General features: G+C 39.4%; 1 protein-coding gene across 2 annotated transcripts in view; it reads left to right on the forward strand.

The window, feature by feature from the left end:
- Positions 1-19,077, forward strand: part of PCNXL2 (pecanex-like 2 (Drosophila)) — a 156,814-nt gene that overhangs the window by 34,898 nt on the left and 102,839 nt on the right. For both annotated transcript variants that reach the window (XM_014950946.1, XM_014950945.1), the window contains exons 9-13: positions 4,772-4,907; positions 8,067-8,209; positions 9,513-9,666; positions 9,761-9,793; positions 16,433-16,604. In XM_014950946.1, the coding sequence (XP_014806432.1) occupies positions 4,772-4,907; positions 8,067-8,209; positions 9,513-9,666; positions 9,761-9,793; positions 16,433-16,604 (638 nt within the window). The remainder of the gene's footprint in view (positions 1-4,771; positions 4,908-8,066; positions 8,210-9,512; positions 9,667-9,760; positions 9,794-16,432; positions 16,605-19,077) is intronic.

The following is a 19,077-nucleotide window of genomic DNA, read 5'->3' on the forward strand; positions in this document are numbered from 1 at the left end:
CTTGCTAGTTAAAATAAATGCCAAAAATCCTCCCCAAATCCTGTTACGTGAGTAGCAAAATGTGAACAAGATGTAAGAGAGATTTCATCTTTTAACTTGGGTTCCCCTAAGTAGTAATCACTAAGGAAAGTTAAAATATGCATTCTAAATTAATTGTATTCTTTATGAAACTATTGATTTCTTAGCAAAAAAGTGAAGATTGTCTCCTCTTCATGTTTTTCCTATGTTTGCTATGATGGCATTTGTCACATAATTATCCAATATTAATGCTGCTCCCACTTTTGCATATTTCATATGCAAAATTATCCAGTATATATTTTGTAATTATCCAGTATTAATGCTGCTCTCACTTTTGCATATTTCAGTTTTCTTACATATTTTAAAGTTGCTTTTTGGTTTTTTAAGTCTTGCTATTTAGTAGTACAGCTGAGAACTGTAAATCCTCTGCTGCTTTAAAAGGCAATATTCACAAGCAGTAGATTTAATCTCAGTCCTGAATTGTGCAATACTGTGGTCAGATTAATGCTGGCAGCTGTGTAGTGGAGACCTAATGAGCACTGAGTAGGGGCGTAGCAAGAGACCTGTGTGATGAAGTGTAAAAGCAATTGGGGACATGAAATAGCAGGGAGGCCATTTTACGTGAGACGGATCAAAGCTACTGAGGTGGTGGTAAGAAGACAGCAGCAATGGCATCCAGTAACGGAGGCACCATGGGGGAGTTACGGGCTGCTCTTGATCCAATATTTTCAACACTTTGTACCACAAACTGACCATTCTGAAAGGGCAGGAAAGGGCATTTGGATTTCCTGCTGTGTTGTTAGCACCTGCTGGCTCCTGTACAATCAGGTTGCTCAAGTCTCAATTCAACAAGTACTTTGAATGTACCAGAGACCAATAACTGCCTATTAGATACACAGAAAAGGAGCTTCCCAGCTCTGAACTTCACTCTGGCTCATCAAACGTCACAGCCATAGCTGCCTTGAGTGGTGTTTTAGTGAGTATTACAAATAGCTTTCAGCTATATTATTATCACTGTGGATATATCACTGTTAAGCTTTGTAGTGACCCAGGCAGCTGCCTGAGCTGTCTAATGGTTTTGAGAACATGAAGACCCAGAGGAAGGTGCTTTGTTAGTGTGACTGTTGTGATGCTGGTTACAGGGTTCCTTATCCTTTCTCCAATATGCAGGTTAAAATAGAATTTAGCTGAGCCCTGCAAAACCACTTTATTAACTGGGAATTCTTAGTAATTGTGTGGTATGCCTGTATAATGAGCTTACCTTGAGAGGAGTTCAGACTAAAGGCTTGACAATCCTTGACAAAGGGGATGACTTTGGCTGGGTTGCATTTGAATGGCTTGGGCCAAATTGTCAGCTGTCTAAGGCAACTGTCACAAAATAATTAGAGAGGGAGAAGGAAGATTTTTCCATTGCTGTGTGGTTATACTAAAACATTTTCAGTGTTGTATGATTGCTCAACTAGCTTATGTTTACTCAGTGTTCTTACAAAACTGAATTGTGAGCCAAAAAAAATTTCCTGACTTTATAACCAGTTATCGGTAGAGGGTGCTATGTATCTTTTGCATTTGATCTGCACTGGTTGTATGTTTATCAAAGATATTTTTAGTTGTTAATTTATTATTCAAAATTTAGTTCAATTATACCTTTGCTTACATTAGTGGTGCAGTTTACTGTAGTAGATCTTGATAACATTAATTTGATTCTGCAAATGAACGGATTTTCTATTTAGCAAGATTCTGTGTTATACTGTGATCAGCTCTGTTGTAATGATTTTATGATTAGAGAGTGTTTGCTCCTATTTATATGTGGTAATAAATTTGTGGAATCTAGTTTATAGGCTTACAAAAACACAAACACCACCATCGCATTTCTTACTGGTATTTGCTGTCAGTGTGATAACGATGTCATCAGACAAGATGTGCAGCTTCTAAGTAGCTGTGCAAGCGATTCAGCATCAGGGGGGTAGCAAGTGAATGTCAGAAGGAGGTTGTGTGGAAAATAGGGATCAGGAGGAAAAAAAACCAGCAAGCCTGAGCTGAGGGGAACAGAAAATGAAGAAAGAGTAAGAAGAGATACAGAGAGATGGGGCTGATGAATAAAAGCCAAAGGAGGTAGATGAAGGCCAGATGACTGCTTCTGGTTTTGGAATTGATGCTTTGCTAGCTCTGCCTTCCCAATTTCTTTGCTGTAATTGCCTTTTCAGGCCTATGAAGTTTTTGACTTTTTCCCACAGTCAGTGTCCCAGCTGCTTGTGAACATTTCTGCTGGTTGCTGATAGGTGGAGCTATGATTTTTTTTTTTTTCTGTAAACAGAAAACAGACGATGGACTCTCTTGGCTTTTCAGTTATCTTCAAGTCTGGTGAGAAATGATTTGATCTCTTAAGTTTTTTCTTGGAAGAAATCTTATGAGTAAAGGAATTTTGATTTCTGAGAACTGATAGAGCAGAGTACCAGGGGAATATAGTGGCCTATCTGTCTGTCCTTCTGCCATTTCCATTCTTGGGAATGTGGGAAGACAGACGTGGTCCAATCTAGAAATACTTTTGACTCCACTTGGCTTTTGTAGAAAGACAGTTAAAGATGCAAAGTTATTGGAGATTAACACTTCATTTAGGAAGGCATGAGCAGCCACTGTTCTATTCCTCTGCTGTTTTGGGCAGGAATTCCTAGAATAGCATTCCTGTGTATCTTGGGCTACACTTGTGTTTGTGTTTTTTTTCCTGCTGTGAACAGGGAGTCTCAGGGTTGCACCCACAATGACAAGGAACAGGTCAGCTTATCCTGAGGAAATAAACAAAAAACAAAAAAATAAAAAATCCATTGCCTTCCTTCAAGCTGGCCACAGTCACGCTTGTGTAGGGACCTTCAGAATATGCAAAAGGCATGGCTGTCCTCTGTAGTCCTTGTATGTGGCAATCTTCCTCCTGGGAGGCATGCCTCTAGACTTCCTCCCCTTTCTGCCTGCCTAAATCTGTTGATTGAGGTCCAGGGTCTTGGATCTGTTCCTGTTCATTCTATATTCTTTCATTATTGACTGCTGACAAGGTGCTGAACAAGACCCACAAAGGAGACGTGTTCTTATGAAGGGCTGCCTTGTGGCTGGGACATCAAGTGGGTTGTGTTGGACCAAGTCCTTATTTCCTAGTACTGTCCAAAGGGAACATGACAGCTGCTCTGTGGAGCAGATCATGCTTCTGCCTGTAGCAGGAGGAATGGGGAGTGCAGGGGAAGCCATTAGGGTCAGGAAACATGGGGTGCTCTCATTTCTACTCAGCTGATAGCTCTGCTGGAGTGGCAGATGGTGAGTATCAGATCTGTGATCCAAGCCTGATAGCAATCAAGGTCTTTGAAAAACTGAACTACCTGGCTCAGAGACCAGAGGCAGGATGGCTCCTCTGGTGACATCGTGGGGCTGCTGGTGTTCCTGTTGGTCCAGGGAGAGCTAGCGAGTCTTGGAGGAGAGAAGGAGAAATTGTCTGTGCATTTTAAGCTGTTGATGTGGCTCTTCAGCCCTGCTTCTAAGTAATCCAGGCTTTGAACCTTATCCCAGCTGAGCTCTAGAAACTGTGTCTCAGTGGTCAGTTTTGTGCAGGACAGCTGCAAGGCAACAAGGGTTACGTGACAGGCCTTGGGAATTGGTGCCCAAAGGCAAGGAAGGTTGAGTTGACTAAAATTAATAAGGAGGCTTGGGGGCAACCACAGGGTGTGCGAGATAAGTTTTATTCTCTGCCCTACCACAGACTCCCTGGCTGACTGTAGGCGGATCGCTCTAGTTTCCTCCTGCATGTCTTTCCTTTATGGAAAATAAGAGCAATAGGTACTGACTACCTTGCATGAGCACTGAGGTGCTTTTACCTCATGCAGATATGAAAGTAATAAGAGCCCAAGGCAGGCATCCAGAGGCAGGGGGGTAATGAGCTCAGAGCAGGGCGCCTGATGTATAAACGCCATTTGGAAGAGAATAAGCAAGGACTATTAAAAATAGATCTCTTTCCCCAAGTAACAATTATTTCATTTCAATATAGTTCTTGCTGAGACTCAGTCAGTCATGTCATGGTAGCACACCAACAGGTATCGCTGCTGTAAGTGCAGGTTTCCTCAAGTAAACTGTTTAAGTGCTGTATCCACAACATAAAGCAGTAAACACACTCAAAAAAATAATAGCATCTTTCTCAGGGCCCTCCAAAGGTGAGTTTATGCTCAGTACAAGGGATATCTGAGCTAGCCTTATGTGAATTAGCTCATGTATTGCTGTCCTCTTGCTAGGGCAGAAGGAAGTTCTCTTAGCTTGAATTCTCAGTAGGGTTAATTAATACTCAACAAATTCAGTGCAGGTGAGGCCAGACTAACTTGGTACATCAGTGAGCTTGTTTGAAAGCTAATCCAGGATCTCTGCAGTAGCTCCCTGCAGTTTTGCTCTGTAGATGGGCGGCTCTTGACCTGAATTATCATCAGCGGCAGAAAAAGGCACTTCCGAAGTGTGATTCATTGTAGCTGTTCATCTCAGGACGAGAAAAATTAGGATACAGAAGTATCTGCTTTTCTGTGGTGAATGTAGTAGACCACTGTATCTAAATTTTGTGTGTTAACTGCTTTGTGGGCCTGGGCTAGACTTCAGGTATGGAGGTGGAAGGCTCCCTGGGAGCCAACCAGTAATGTAATTACAGGCTTCCTCTTGTAATGTTTCAGAAGTACTAGGAAAATACTGTTTTTTTAAAACGATCTCTTTCCTTTCTCTTCACTGTGCACAGTGAAATACAGTTCAGCTCGTCTAGTACTACCACTTCAGAGAGCCAAGAACCTTCTTCTGGAGATCAAGCAGCAAGCGCTCTTCAGCAGCAGCTCCTACTGATGGTGGCACGAAGGACCCTTTCAGAAAGCCCACGGGTACATTGTAATATCTCAGTTTATAGCATATTGATAAACTGCTTTATAAATAAATGCTGCAGGCTTGTTCCTGAGACAGTTTTGTTGATTTTCTATACTGCTTTGCCTGGTACTGCTCATGTGGGAGATGTATTTTATGTTGATGGATGTAATTCAGCTGCTTTCTACTGACACTGAGTAGTGTCCTAGGGGAGTACTTAAAGACTCCATCACCTAAACAGTTGATCTTCCTTCTTCCATCTTATTTCTCTTGGAAGAAAGAGGGCACAGCTGTTAAGATTTTAGACACACCACCAGATTTTAATAGTATGAAGTGTTTACTCCAGATTCATTAGTATCCTAAAACCTCATGTCTGGTTTCACTTTTCTGAATCGGGGAACCAGACTTCTGGATGTCTGTTGTGGAACATCACAGCCATCTCTTCAATGCAGTTAGTAAAAGAAAAAGGCCCTCAGAGTTCAGTTTATATGGTAATACGTGGACATACTTGAACTTTACAGTGTTTGGGGTCTGTGACCAATGGCTTAAGGCTGTAATCTGTTTTTACGGTTCCTTTTATAATAACTTTAACCTTCTCTTTTCTTCCATGGCAAATTCTAGTTTGATATTTATGAATAACCTTAAAATGCCAGTTAATTATCTTTCATCTTAGATTTTGCACAGGAACTTCAAACTAGAAGTTGTTTGAAAGACTATTTTAAATTAAAAATCAGGAAACTGGCATGAATTGTGTATTTCAGATTAGGACAGAGACTTCCATCTAATGGCTCAGATGTTTTACAATATTTATAATCTTGTAAACTGCCTCTGAATTAGAGAAAAATTATCATGCCTTTTTTTTTCTTTTTTTCTTTTTCCTCTTCCGGGAAAACCACACCATGAAGAAGTGAGGCGTATTGCTCAAGATCACATAGCAAGTTTGTAACAAGGCCAGGCAGTAATTTCAGAACTTCCTGGTTTCTGAATTTTCTTTTATTAAATGTGAAATTTTAAGCCTGTATAAGTCAGAAAAACTTTTGTCATGGATTTCAATGAAGCTAGGGTTTCAGGCTGTCTCTGACACCATATAAATTTATGAAGTGAATTTTTATAAGCCCTTTATGATAGGAGGCACAATTAGACGTAGTGACTTGTTTAGGGCTGGTCAGAGGGTTTCCTAAACACAACTCAAAAATCTGACTCCATCCCAAGTATTGCCTCATGTAATGGACTTCATCCAAATGTTACAGTTCCTCAGGAGCCAAAATGTTTGCTGACACACTCAGTTAAATACGTGTTAAGCTGTTCTGAGGACTGAACAATCAGATCTTCAGGTGTTTTTAATGGACTCTTTGCCACCATTTTGATATTTTTAATTTTATTTTATTTAGTTATAGTGAGCAATCTAGATAAGTGAAGTTAATGATTGCAACTTATGGGGTTTCACATTACTTTGTGTTGGAAAATAGGACTCCAGAGAAACAGCATTAGCAACTGTAATATTTTAAAATATATATTTTCTTTAATAATGCCCCCACTCTATTATTAAGCAACTTTTTAAAGTGGTTACAGAGACATTAAAATTTGGAGTACCCAAACTACTTTTACATTTTAAAATCAGCATAGTAAAAGGATTGTAATCAGTCTCATGGCTTTTAAATTACCTGGAATTGTTCATAAACGAAAGAATGCCAAACAGCCTGGCATCCTCTTGCATGCTGGAATGCTCAGAAACATGAATGACTTACTGTCCTGTGCTGATAGCGGCTGAGCTACCCGGCACTGCGCGACTGCGCACTTTTAATCAATTGGAAGCATGAGATAAAATGCATAAACTTTGAATTTCTTTCTCTGAAGCTTAAGCTAGCCTGTTTTACCTCATGTTTGCCAGCAGAATGAGGATATCAATGAGTTGGTTCCCAGCTGACACGCAGCAAAATTCTTGTAAAATTCCTTGTAAAATTCCTCTTCCTGGAAAGTGAAGATTAGAAATTATTCCAATAATCTGAGACAAAATTTAACAGTTCCTTTGTGCAGGTGGACAGGCTGTTTAAAAAAAAAAAACAAACCTGTGTTTTGCTAACACTTATAATTCAAGAAGATGATCAATTACTTCACACAGAAATCCCCTTCTTTGACTAGCAAAATTAATCTAACACAAGTAATTGTAATGTAAAGATTGCCTAGAGTTCCATAATAGGATATATTTAATATGTAATGTTGATTAATTTTCTTTAACAATGGCAGGGCTAGAAGGAGGTTGAAAACCACTAGACTTTACAGTGATTAGAAATCTCAAATTCTTCTTGAAAGAAAAATAAGCCATTTTCCCTCTCCCCCAATATAATCAATTATTTGTGTACCTTGGAAAGAAATCACTACTTTGCAGAGGTTTTTCTGTTCAGCTGTCTAGCTTTGCAGGCTTGGCTGATGGTCTGTAGATAAGCCTCCCTCCCCACAAGTGTTGGTGAAGGAGTGCAGGTGTAGAGTTGGAGGAGATCTGAAATGCTGTAGTTCATACAGACACGAAGAAAAGACCTTGGAACCTGGCAAAAGCAGTATTCAAAAGGATGGATTTATGATTGTGATGGAAAGATTAGAGAATCTTAAAGTAGTGATGGTTACGCTGTTTGTGCTTGTTGGCAATTATTTTTTCCCTGCTCTTGCTGTTCTTGAGGATGCACACCTGATGTGGTATTATAAATGTCTCAGGCTGTGGTCTGAAAGGAGAGCTGATAAGTCACTCCTCTGGGCCTTAAAGCCTAGACTTTTTTGGTTAAAAACAAGGATTTGTCTTATCATGTGTGGGTTTGTGTTGTGCTGAAATTAGTCTGGTGCATGGAAAAACTCTTAAAAAAACCCCCACACTTTAGACAAGCAGTGGATTGGGATTAAAAAGTAATTATTTTTAAATGAATATTTAGCATTTATGTTTAAAACACTATCAGTGTTGAGCTCCACAATTGATATAGCTTCTGTCCATCTGCAATAATTAAGTTGGTGTGATATTTTTGTTTCTAATATAAAATGAAGAAAAGAAATATGCTCCCACTAGCCCTTTTAGGAAAAAAAATAATCTGCAACTTCATGGAAATTTGGCCTTTTAAAACCTGTTTTGCTGCAGCCATATGTCAAGTGAAAGAGTGTTTTGTGTATTTCTGGTTTGTTTGTTTTTAAAGCAACCCAGCCAGGACCCTGAGGATTCTTCATGTTCTTCAGCACAGCGGAAACTAAACAGGCAGTTTTACAGATTTATTATATTCCCTGGTAAATGGATTAAAGTCTGGTACGATCGTCTTACCTTGTTGGCATTGTTGGACAGGTAAGCTTTTTTAAATGCAGTTCTACGTAGTGTTACAGTGGGTGGCTCCACAGGTTCACAAGGCAGTGCAGACCACTAGAGAAGGAAAAAGTGAGCATTGAATTAGTGTCTTATATTCAGGTTGATTAGACAGATGCTTTGGTTTGCTTTACATTGAAAAATATGTTTTTCTTCAGAGTTGGATTTGGTGGTTCTTGCTACCCTTCTTCTTCAAGCAGAGGCTTATTTGTGTGAGCACCAAGCCTGTAGAATAATCTTTAAGTTGACTCTCAGCTGTTGTATCAAAAGGTTCTGAGCTTTCTGATGAGAAAATCAGGCTTTTGTGCAAAAATACAGAAGTGGAAGGGTCCCAGTGTATTGTAAACCAAGTACTCCAGTCTTTTTAAAAGGATAAACTAGTGATATTCAGGGGGAGATCTTTCAGCTGCTCCCTCAGTTCCAGTTCAGGTTTATTTGTTGAGAGAAAATGTCTTGTCTTGGCATTTCTCCTTTTTCAAGTCCCTCAGTTTTATCCGGCATCGACTCTTCAGGCAATGCCCTTTGCTGTTTGACCTCACATGACAATCTGCTGGACTGCTAGGAGTTTCAAATATGTTAGTTTACATACCTTATGGCTTCTGGCTCTTCTGTCTCTGCTTTTGGGTGGGTGCTGTGCCATATATGTTAATATGAGTTCTACAGCAGAAATTTCAGATGACAGTTTTATATGCTGCAGAAATCAGGCTGTGTAGTCAGGGAGCTTGGGACCAGAGCAGGTACTTGCTTATCTGTGCTGTCTTATCTCTGTGTTTCAATTGCACGGAAATCATCTGCTGATAAACTCTTTTGTCATAGCCTGAATATTAAGAGTGTTTATCTCAGCTTCTATATTCTAATAGAACAGATAAAACGAATAAAACATCAGATGATAAATTTGGTCTTTCGTCTATTCTTTGTTGTCAGACCTATATTTTCCATTAAATGAATGTCTTATTTCCGCAGTTAAAAGTGTTTGGGGTTTGTTTTGTAATATTTTTTTCCATTTGTTAGTTTGGTTTGGGTTTTGTTTTGGTTTTGTTTAATAAACATATACTTGCTTACATTCAAATAAGCTCCACTGTGGAATTCTATTTGGGAAGTGAGATTGGAAGGTGCTGGACTTCAGCGCATGTGCCTTTTTTTCTATACATTTCAGCTGTCACTGTGGATAAGTTCTTTGGCATGGGGATGAAGTACTGTTAAACATGGAAATGGCAAATGAACCTGCCTTGCTCTAATGGATATATAAATTCTTGTACTTCTCTTGACACTTTTCTTCACACAGGACAGAAGATGTAAAGGAGAATGTATTTGCTGTCCTTCTAGTAGTTCTTGTTTCACTTCTTGGGTTCCTGACTCTGAATCAAGGCTTCTGTAAAGACATTTGGGTTCTGTTGTTCTGTCTTGTGATGGCCAGCTGCCAGTATTCTCTCCTAAAGGTAGGATACAAGTTCATATCTATTTGCTGAACTCTCTAACTTCTATGAAGGCAAAATTCCTGTAAACAATTTTTTTTTTCTGTTTTGTTTTTAGAGTGTTCAGCCTGATCCTGCCTCACCAATACATGTAAGTCTCAGCCAGTAGAAATCTTTCTCCTTTATTATCACTTGTGTGCTATGAAACAGTTGGCTGTTCAGTGAAACACAGGTATAAGTAGTTTGCTGTTCTAGGCGATTTATGAAAATTTCACTGAATTTTCACTGAATTTCTAGAGTTGGAAGGGACCATAGAGATCATCTAGTCCAACTCCCCTGCTGAAGCAGGATTGCCTAGAGCTAGAGCATGTTACTCAGGACTACATCCAGGCGGGTTTTGAAAATCTCCAAAGAAGGGGACTCCACAACCTCCCTGGGCAGCCTGTTCCAGGGTTCCGTCACCCTCACCGTGAAGAAGTTTCTCCTCATATTTGAGTGGAACCTCTTATGTTCCAACTTGTGCCCGTTGCCCCTCGTCCTCTCGGTGGGAACCACTGAAAAGAGTCTGGCTCCCTCCTCCTTCAACCCTCCCTTGAGATACTTGCCTCACCGCTTCATGGTATTTCTCCTTATCTGCCAGGCCCTTTTTCCAAAGATTATAAGCCTTCTTTTTGTTCCTGAGTTCCAGCCGAAGCTCTCTATTTAGCCAGGCTGGTCTTCTTCCCTTCCTGCTTGATTTTAGGGACTTGGGAATAGCTTTATCTTGCGCCTTTAAGAGTGCCTCCTTGAAGAATGACCAGCTTTCCTGGGCACCCTTGCCCTCGAGGACCATCTCCCAAGGGACACCCCCAATCATGCTCCTGAAGAGCATGAGCAAGGTGTTGTCTGTAATTTTGAGACTTTGTACTACATTTAATTAATTTTAAGCTATTTCAATGTATCACTGTTATTAAAAAAAGTGCTCTTTCTTTGAGCTAAAATATGCAGTAAAACTAAATGCATCAGAACTAGTTTGCTGAAATTAAATCCTATGCAATCAGACAACCTTTTTCTTTGCTTTCCTTTAGAAACAGTGTCTGAAAATAGTAGAAGATCCAGATTACCTCAGTCATTGTTCAGTTGGGGCTTTAAATATCTTTTTAGGGGTTTTTTTAAGATTGAGGATTGATTTTTATTTTTTTTTAATTTGGTATAGCAGACATATTTCTCAGTAGTATTCGCCCATCAAATGAGCTCACAGGTGTTTTCCCTTTGTTATAATAAGGTCATGATTTCCATGCTTGTGTCCTGAAGAAATGGGCAAATCTGTGGGTGAATGCAGACTGTGAGGATATTTGCTAGCTGCTGTTTGTCTGTTGAGTATATCTGAGAAACTGCACTCTGACAGTGACAACTACCTTGCAAAGAACTAGTTCCTTACCCAGGTCAGTCCTCACGATAGGACTGGTTTAGCAGCGGCATCCTACAACCGTGACCTGACCCCTCCACCTGTCACAGTGTCTCAGTGGTTTGATTTGCAGATCTTGGAAGACGTTTCGGTAGTCATAAGGTCCCTCACTTGCTTTTACACTGATTCTTAGTTGCTCATGTTTCTTAGCTCCTTGAATGTTTTTGATGCCCCCCCTCTCTTCCCTCAGAGAGGGAACCAGCATGTTGAAAACTGCAAGTCTGCTGGATTATTTCCCTTTGGCAGGGAGCAATTACTTTTGTCAGTGTAGAGGCTAGAAATACAGGCTGAACTTGAAATTGAGGTTATTTACAAGTGCATGTTCCATGTTTCACTGAGATGGATTTCAGAAGATTCTTAGTTTCTTTCCCATGCCAGTTCCTATGTGGGGAACTTATGGTATTGTTGGTTATAATGCATTCACAGCAAATACCCCTCTGCATAAAAAGTAGGAAACGTTAACAAACAGCAACATTCATATTGTAGGGTAATATTTTCAATACATCAAAAAAATGTTCCTACCTCAGTAAAATCTGGGTTTTGGGGGACTAAAATAATATTATTTGTCAGTTGAACTAGCACGTGTCTAGATGTAATAATGTGAACTGTAATCAAATAGTTTGCACTTATTCAGACATTAGTAATGTGTACATTTGTTTAAAGTGGGTGGCAAGCAGGTTAATCAAAAACTTCATTATAAACCTGTCTAGTCTGTATATTTTATAGCATTAAAGACAATGTAGCTAATGAAGTTTAACCAGAACATTTTTTTGTGCGGAATCCAGGTTTGCATTTCAGATCCTCATAATGCTGTTACAAGTATTATTCACCATATTGTATTCTACGTGTCATGCAGCAGTGTAGCACAGGAACAAGAGGTGTATTCCCATCTTCCATATGCTGTCCTAGAGCTTAGTTTATCAAGAACATTTTCTTGCCAACTTTTTGGAGCACTGTACAGACTCCAACGGAAATACAATTTAGAGAGGTTTTCCACAGGGGGTTTTAAAGGTGGGAGGCATTATAGATCAAGTTAAAATAGAAGATTAGCTATTTCTACATTATGTCTTTTTAACACAATTGCTATTTGTAAAGGCTTATTTGAGCTAGTAAACACCACGAAAAACAAGAAGGCGAGAAAAGATACTCCATGTACTGTTTCATAATTCATATGACTACATTAAAACTAAAGATAATAACACCTCTTCATGTTAATGTGTGGATGCAGAACAGCAGAGGGATTAAATAATGATCATTACCATGTCCAAGAATGAAAATGCAGATGAAGTTTTTCAGTGTGAAACAAACCATTGCAAGCCACAGATTTGTACACAGAATTAATTTCTATTCTTGGATCCACAAGTAGTTGCTAATATCTTACGTCATCCATGCTTGTCAAGGATGTTCCAAACTTCTTCCCTATCTCCCACATGCAGACTCTTTTACTGTTTGATGTGACTTTGTCATTTCTGGCCTATAATATTTTGAAAGAATCTGCTTTAAAGATACCATCCAGTGAATTCAGAAAGCACAGTGCCTAGGGATGCACAAAGCTTTTGCTCCGAACTGCTTCCGAGTGCTGGTATATTCATTTCCTGGTGTTGAGGAAGAGCTTGCCTACTAAACCCTTTTTTATTTTATCACAGATAAGTTTATTTCTTGCCGCGTACCATGCTGTGACAGCTATGGTCTCTGAGTTGAACACTGTATTACTCGTGTACTGTCATTGTGGTGAGGGATTCATTTCAGTATATAGAGAAGAATCTATCTAAATCAGCTAGTGTTTTGAGTTTTATATTCATTTATAGTCATTTTATTGAATTGGGATAATAGTTCTGTTTTGATCAGCTTTGGTGTTTAAATGGGAACTTCCTGGGCTCTACAGCCAGTGCTGGCTACTGGCTGCAGGTTTAGTACTGTTGCTTGCCACAAGTTGGCAGCTTTATTTTCCTGTCAGCCTGTGCTTCAGCCTTTCCAGTTCTGGTCCCTGGGAGCTGGTAGCCTTTAGTTGCTGTTCACACAAGGGTACTTGTCTGGGATGGTGAAACTCCGGAACAGCCTCTTCACTGGAGTTGTGAGGAGAAGAAAAAGTCCATCCCAAGTGTGAATTGTATCATTTTATTAACAGCAGAATATAGGTGCCAATAACTGCAGGATATTAAATTGAGAGATCCAAGAAAATACTTGCCATGTGCATTTCAAGGTTTTAGACAAGTGGGTTTGCTTGCAGAGTTTCTTGGTACTGCTTAGAGGCAGCAGCAGACTGGGCAATGAAGGCTGGGTTTGTGGTAAATGGCTATATAGAAGGATCATGAGAACCCATCTGTAAATCTCTTATAAGGCACCTGCATAGCTCAGGATCTAGCTCAGGTTTGCAAAGGCATTTGAGGTCTGAAAGATTGCAGTTATGCTCATAATAAGATTTACAGAATTGCTTGCATAACTTCATTGTCTTGGTCCCATTACCTGCCAAAGCAGAGAGCTAACTCAGTTGGGTAGATACCATAGGCAGTTTCATAAATCCCATAGGGCACTTCAAATGTATTTTTAATCTGTCCCTGTAAGCTGTTCTGTAGGACCAAGCATACACACTTTTCTTTTATATTAAGCCTCCTGTCTTTTTCCTATTGTATGTCTGCATGCACAAACAAAAAAAATCACAAGATCTTTCTGAAATTTCACCATCAAAATGCTTTGCAGTCAAAAGTGCTATTTTGCCAAATGGAAGTGTTTTCGAAATCATTCTAGCTTTGTTGAAAATTTTCATATTTTTATCAAAATGTGAGTTACACCAATGCTGTGTTTGTAGGATGTGAATATGTTTCTGAAACACATTCATGAGAAACAGCCTGAAAAAGTCAGTGATGTTTTTTGGCAGACTTAAGGGAAAGAAAGAGTTTTCACTCAAAGTTTTATCAGTGGAGGAAAAAAATGATTGTTAAACAAACTAGATGTATAATATAAGTGGAGTCTTGCTTCATTATTTAAATTATTCTGAAGGAGGATGGAGAGGGGAGTAGTTTCACCAAGATGATTTTGATTTTGTATGCCAAAATCTGATGGGTTTGTCTGGTACAACAAAATAAGCCCTGAATATCTAATACCTTGTCAATAAATTGCACTGCCACATGCCCAGCTTGGTGAAGGGTTGTCTAGCTTGGCCTGTCAGTGGCAGCCATAAGAGGGCTTCATGCTTTCATTTTGTTTCTGAAGCCTTGAAAAGAGGAAATGTACTGTCCATCCCCCAGCTGTGGCTTTCAGGAGGTGACGCACTGTCGTAGTGATCTTCCCTCTTCTTGAAGGTGTCTGCTCTTAGCCTCAAACCAAACCTGTCCCACATAACCCCCCTCAGACAAAGGATGTAAATGACAGTGAAATACAGCACTAAAACTCGCAGCAGTTCCTCTTCCTTGTGTTGCCTGTTGCCCAGATGTGGGGACTGGAGTCTCATTCAGCATCCCAAGCAGTGTGACAGCTGTGCAGCCAGTCTCCTCCTGAGTGCATCATGGCTCTTGCTTTCCTCCTATTGATCTGATTAGTAGGCAGGATTTTGTTTCCAGGATTCTGTCTTATTTCCCACCGCCACCTGAAAAATAGGGAAGGTAGATTATTAAGGTCAAAGGACAGTACTTGCTCACATTTTGCAGGCTTATGGAAGCTGCTTCCACAGTTCTAACTAGCATTATTGTTGTTAGCATGGTAAGAGGGATTTATTTAGGAGTTAAATATACACTGTAAACTGAATTATGTCAGTGCTCTGCCTGGAACTGAAAGGTGTATGGAGCTAAACCTCTGGTCTTCTAGTCATCAACTCTTACCCAAGTGCCTTCAAATAATTACCATGCAAAGATAAAACCTGGGTTCTGTAATTCCAGAGATAAGACAAGAATGTAACATCAGAATAAAATGGACTTTGGTCTGGAGCACGCATCAGACTATAAGTCATTAAGCACTTGTTCATATGCAGTATTTACTGGTTTCTTTTCCTAAGGCACAGCTCGCATTTAAGATAAATGAACTGAGGTTTAAAAACAGCAAGAAAGTAACATTTTAAGTGATTTTTTTTTTTTAAAGTCAGATTTCTATCTTTCTAATTCTCCTTTAATTTTTTTTTTCATGGACGTATGTCCTACTCAGAGGGAGGAAAAAAAAAAGGGCATTAGTAAAATTGAAACTCTGATTAAACATCTAGGATTTTTCAGTCTGACTTGATTCATATTCCATGGATGTGAGGTGCAATAAGCCCGCTAGTTCCCTGCAATCTGCCACCTTGTTAACTGATTGATCCCAAAAGAGAGTACAGATCATTTAATAGCAATGCTAACATATGAGCTTGGCTGGCAGCCAAACAAATACGGCTGCTGTTTCAAATCAGTAAGTAGACTCAAAAAAGAAATGATCTTTTATTGTGCTCACTTAAATTATATTTTACAAATAAGAACAGTTTCACGGCAGCTTTATGGAGGGCAAACTTGAATCCTTGTCACTTTGCCCCTGACTTTTCACACTCAAGGTATCTTTTGACTCACCAGTGTCTAAATTGTCTTATTTACCCTTAAGCTTGCTACCAGGAGATCTGTTAAGATTATTCTTAAGGGTCTTTTATTCTCCCTGGTCAACAACCCTACAACAGTGTTTTGTAGGATTAGTGCAAATCAATTGTGTGACAGATATGTATGAAAGATGTAAGATAATGATCCTGCCACATATCCTTTGGATCATCATTTCAAAGTTCTGCATGAGACCAGAAACTGCTGATGAGTGTCACCCCTCCAGGACGGACGCTGATTTGCTGTCAAGTGGTTCAAATCAAGAAAAAATATTGAATTGTATTGGTGCTAAAAATCAATCTCCATACCTCAGATTGCACCTAGGAGGTCTTTTACTATTTTTTTACTTCCCCAGATGCAATTAAAATTTTATATTTCATAAAGTTAAAAAAAAAAAGCCATGCTACCTGAAGCAGACATTCATTAAAATAAAAGTAATATGGACAAAAATTCTTCTTCTGTTGAAAAGAAAGGTTCAGACAGATTGAGATTTTTTTTTCTTTCCACAGAAAATGACTACTTCTGCAATTAGTGTGTTTTGAAAGGTCCAGAAGGTTAGATTTTCAAAAGCATAAATGATTGTTGGAGTTAGTCTTAACTGGTTTTTGTGCATTTGAAGGTCTCCTCTGGAGAAGATAAAATACCTCATAGCATTTTTATTATTAATTAGTATGTATAAGTCATTAAAATATTTTCTCTTGACTTCTGACCCCCTCTCCCATCTGATGCAGTGCACACAGTAATAGAATCAATGAAAAATTCAAATACTTTTTTCCTTTTTTTTTTTTTCCAGGGGCACAATAAAATCATAACCTACAGCAGACCTGTGTATTTTTGTATACTATGTGGCCTTATTTTGCTGCTAGATGCTGGATCTAAAGACACAAATCCTCCAGTTTATACGATGTATGGCCTAAAGCTCTTTTCACCTAGATCTCTCCAGTCAGCCCGAGACCATGTAATAGGTGAGTCAATATTTTTCCTAGGACTGTAAAAATGAATTAAGCATTAGCTGGGTAAGTCTGTGTTTTCCCATGTTGGCAATCGATGCATGTTATGGAGGCACAACTTTAAGTCAAATTGATAGAAACATTTGGAATGACTTAAGACAGGCGCGGGGGGCGGGGGGGGACAGCTGGCAACCTTCCCTCACGTAAAAGGAGTTCTTAATGAAATGAGGCTCGTAGAAAAGTCTCTGTAGAAAAGTAACAGTCACTGATATTATTAGCAAAAGACATCATCTGTGAAACGCAGTTAATCTTTCTAAGGGTTTGTCTGTGTGGAGCAGTTACTGCAGAATACGCTGAGTTTTAAATTTAATGCTTGGAAGCTAATCCATGCCAAGTCCTCAGACGGACATTCTTCCACTCATGAAGAACACACATTTTCTTGGTTTAGTTTAGGTTAATCTTGCTGTCCACGTGATGAGTTAGTGTGGAGCAGCCACTCTGTAGTAGCTATTCCAACCTGTTTCCTTCTGGAATCGTACCCAGAGGTGGCTGGGGACATTCAGGTATTGCCCCAAAACAGGACTGATGATCCTTTGGCTCTAATTTGGAGTGGTCACATCGGGAAATACCCCATTCTGTCAGGGCACTTCTTCCTGTTACACATTGCAATCTGTAGCTGTGGTGCTGTGTCACACATACAAGTGCTGATCTGGACTTGGGTCATGGAGTGCAATACTGTTAGGTATGGAGCAGAAAAGTTAAAGTTTACTGCAAAAGCATTGAAAACTTCCCAAGAGCATGGTGGACCAAATATGACCCATTGGCTTGTGAATTTAGAACCAGGAAAACCTACTGTGGTAGGGCAAAAAGCTTTGTGGTATGGAGTGTATGACCTTTGAGGTCTTTGTTCACGTTGTACTTGCTTTTTGCTATACTTAAGTCAGGCTATTGCTGCCTGAAAGGCATACTATTTTTAGGAAAGCCTTTTGGTCCTTTATATGGGTTCATTGACTCCCAGTCCTTCTCACCAGAAACAGGGGAATAATGAAGACCTGCATCTCACTTATTTTCATTAGCTTCTTTCATTACTTTCCTATGGTCTCATTAAAGTTTCTTCTTACATCTTATTTTCTCTGCCTGTCAAAGGTGAACAGTAAAAATGCTGATAAATAATTCAACAAGAATCTTAAATGACTCTTGGGATAGAGATAAATGAAAAACTATAGCAACCAGTATAAGAAAAAAACTGTGGTTATAAATGTGCTAATTTTGGCTGGCCTCAAAAGAGATGGTGGAGCAGGTTCTTGAAACAGCCTGGAGGGGGTGGGGGAGAGAGGAAATACAGGCTCATCTCCCCAGTCGGCGTCTGTTTAATGAGAGGGAGAATAAACCATTTCCCTTTTCTTCTCCCCTGTTCTTATGTTGCCAGTTGTGGGAGCTGCCATGTCTGTGGGTGTGTTTGTTCAAGTGACGTTTGGTGGTGTGCTCTGGCAATTCCTTGCTTTGTCTCTACGGGAGCCCCAGCTTCTGGCTGCCATCAATCCTTCCAAGTGTTCATAATGCGGCTGCTTCCCTAAGCTATGTCAGGATCCTCCAGCATCTTGCTGCTCTTTAAGTACAGGTTTCCTAAGGCACTGAAGGTTTTGGGTAGTGTTTGTTTTGGGAGGGAAGTTGGCCGCACTGAATACCAATGGAGTGTTGCTATTGTTTTGTGGTGTTGCCCATTTGCTTGGTATTTTTGGTGTAATTTTATTGTTTTGTCATTGTATGGTGAATTTTTAATTTACATTTTGCTCATAATTTATTGTAGTATTCAGAGTTGATATGTTGGGAAGCCAAGGAATTTTTACTATATGCTACAAATATCAAGGAAAGGATAAGTTTTCTATTTCAGTTGTTTATTATGGTAAGAAGTGAAAGCGATGGAAATCACAGAAAGGACTTGCCAAGGAACCAGTATGACGCTACATAGCATCTTATGATAATGTTTTGAAACAAGGTTATGAAAGAAAATCAGTGGAAATTTGTTAGATATGTAACCTGATTACTGAAGAAATGTGGTTTTTAACAGGTCTGACTTTTTGCAAACAATCTATTTAGGATCTGATTCTGTTTTATTTTAAATTGATGGCGGTTCTGTTATTGATTTATGTTAGTTGGGAGATCACGGCTTTAATTCATTCTAACTATGGTTTTAATCTTAAATTTCTTTTTTCAGTTGACCTTTTTGCTAGATTAGCATATGTAGTAAGGACACAGAGCCAATCTCTGGTCACTAGATGCCACAGGTGGGGTTAGTTGAATAAAGTAGTTCTGCACTTAATGTATGATAGTTTTTGTGATGAAACCATTTAAGCATTATACAGGTGAGTGAAATTATTTGGCAGATATCTCAGAAGAGTAATTATCAGGTGGTGGCAAAACACCGTGATAGCAAGTCCTCTGCTTGCTACTTTCAGCAATGACTGAGCTTCTGTCAGGGGAAGAA

Source organism: Calidris pugnax, unplaced genomic scaffold (assembly GCF_001431845.1).
Source record: "Calidris pugnax isolate Ruff unplaced genomic scaffold, ASM143184v1 scaffold24, whole genome shotgun sequence".
Taxonomy (NCBI): domain Eukaryota; kingdom Metazoa; phylum Chordata; class Aves; order Charadriiformes; family Scolopacidae; genus Calidris; species Calidris pugnax.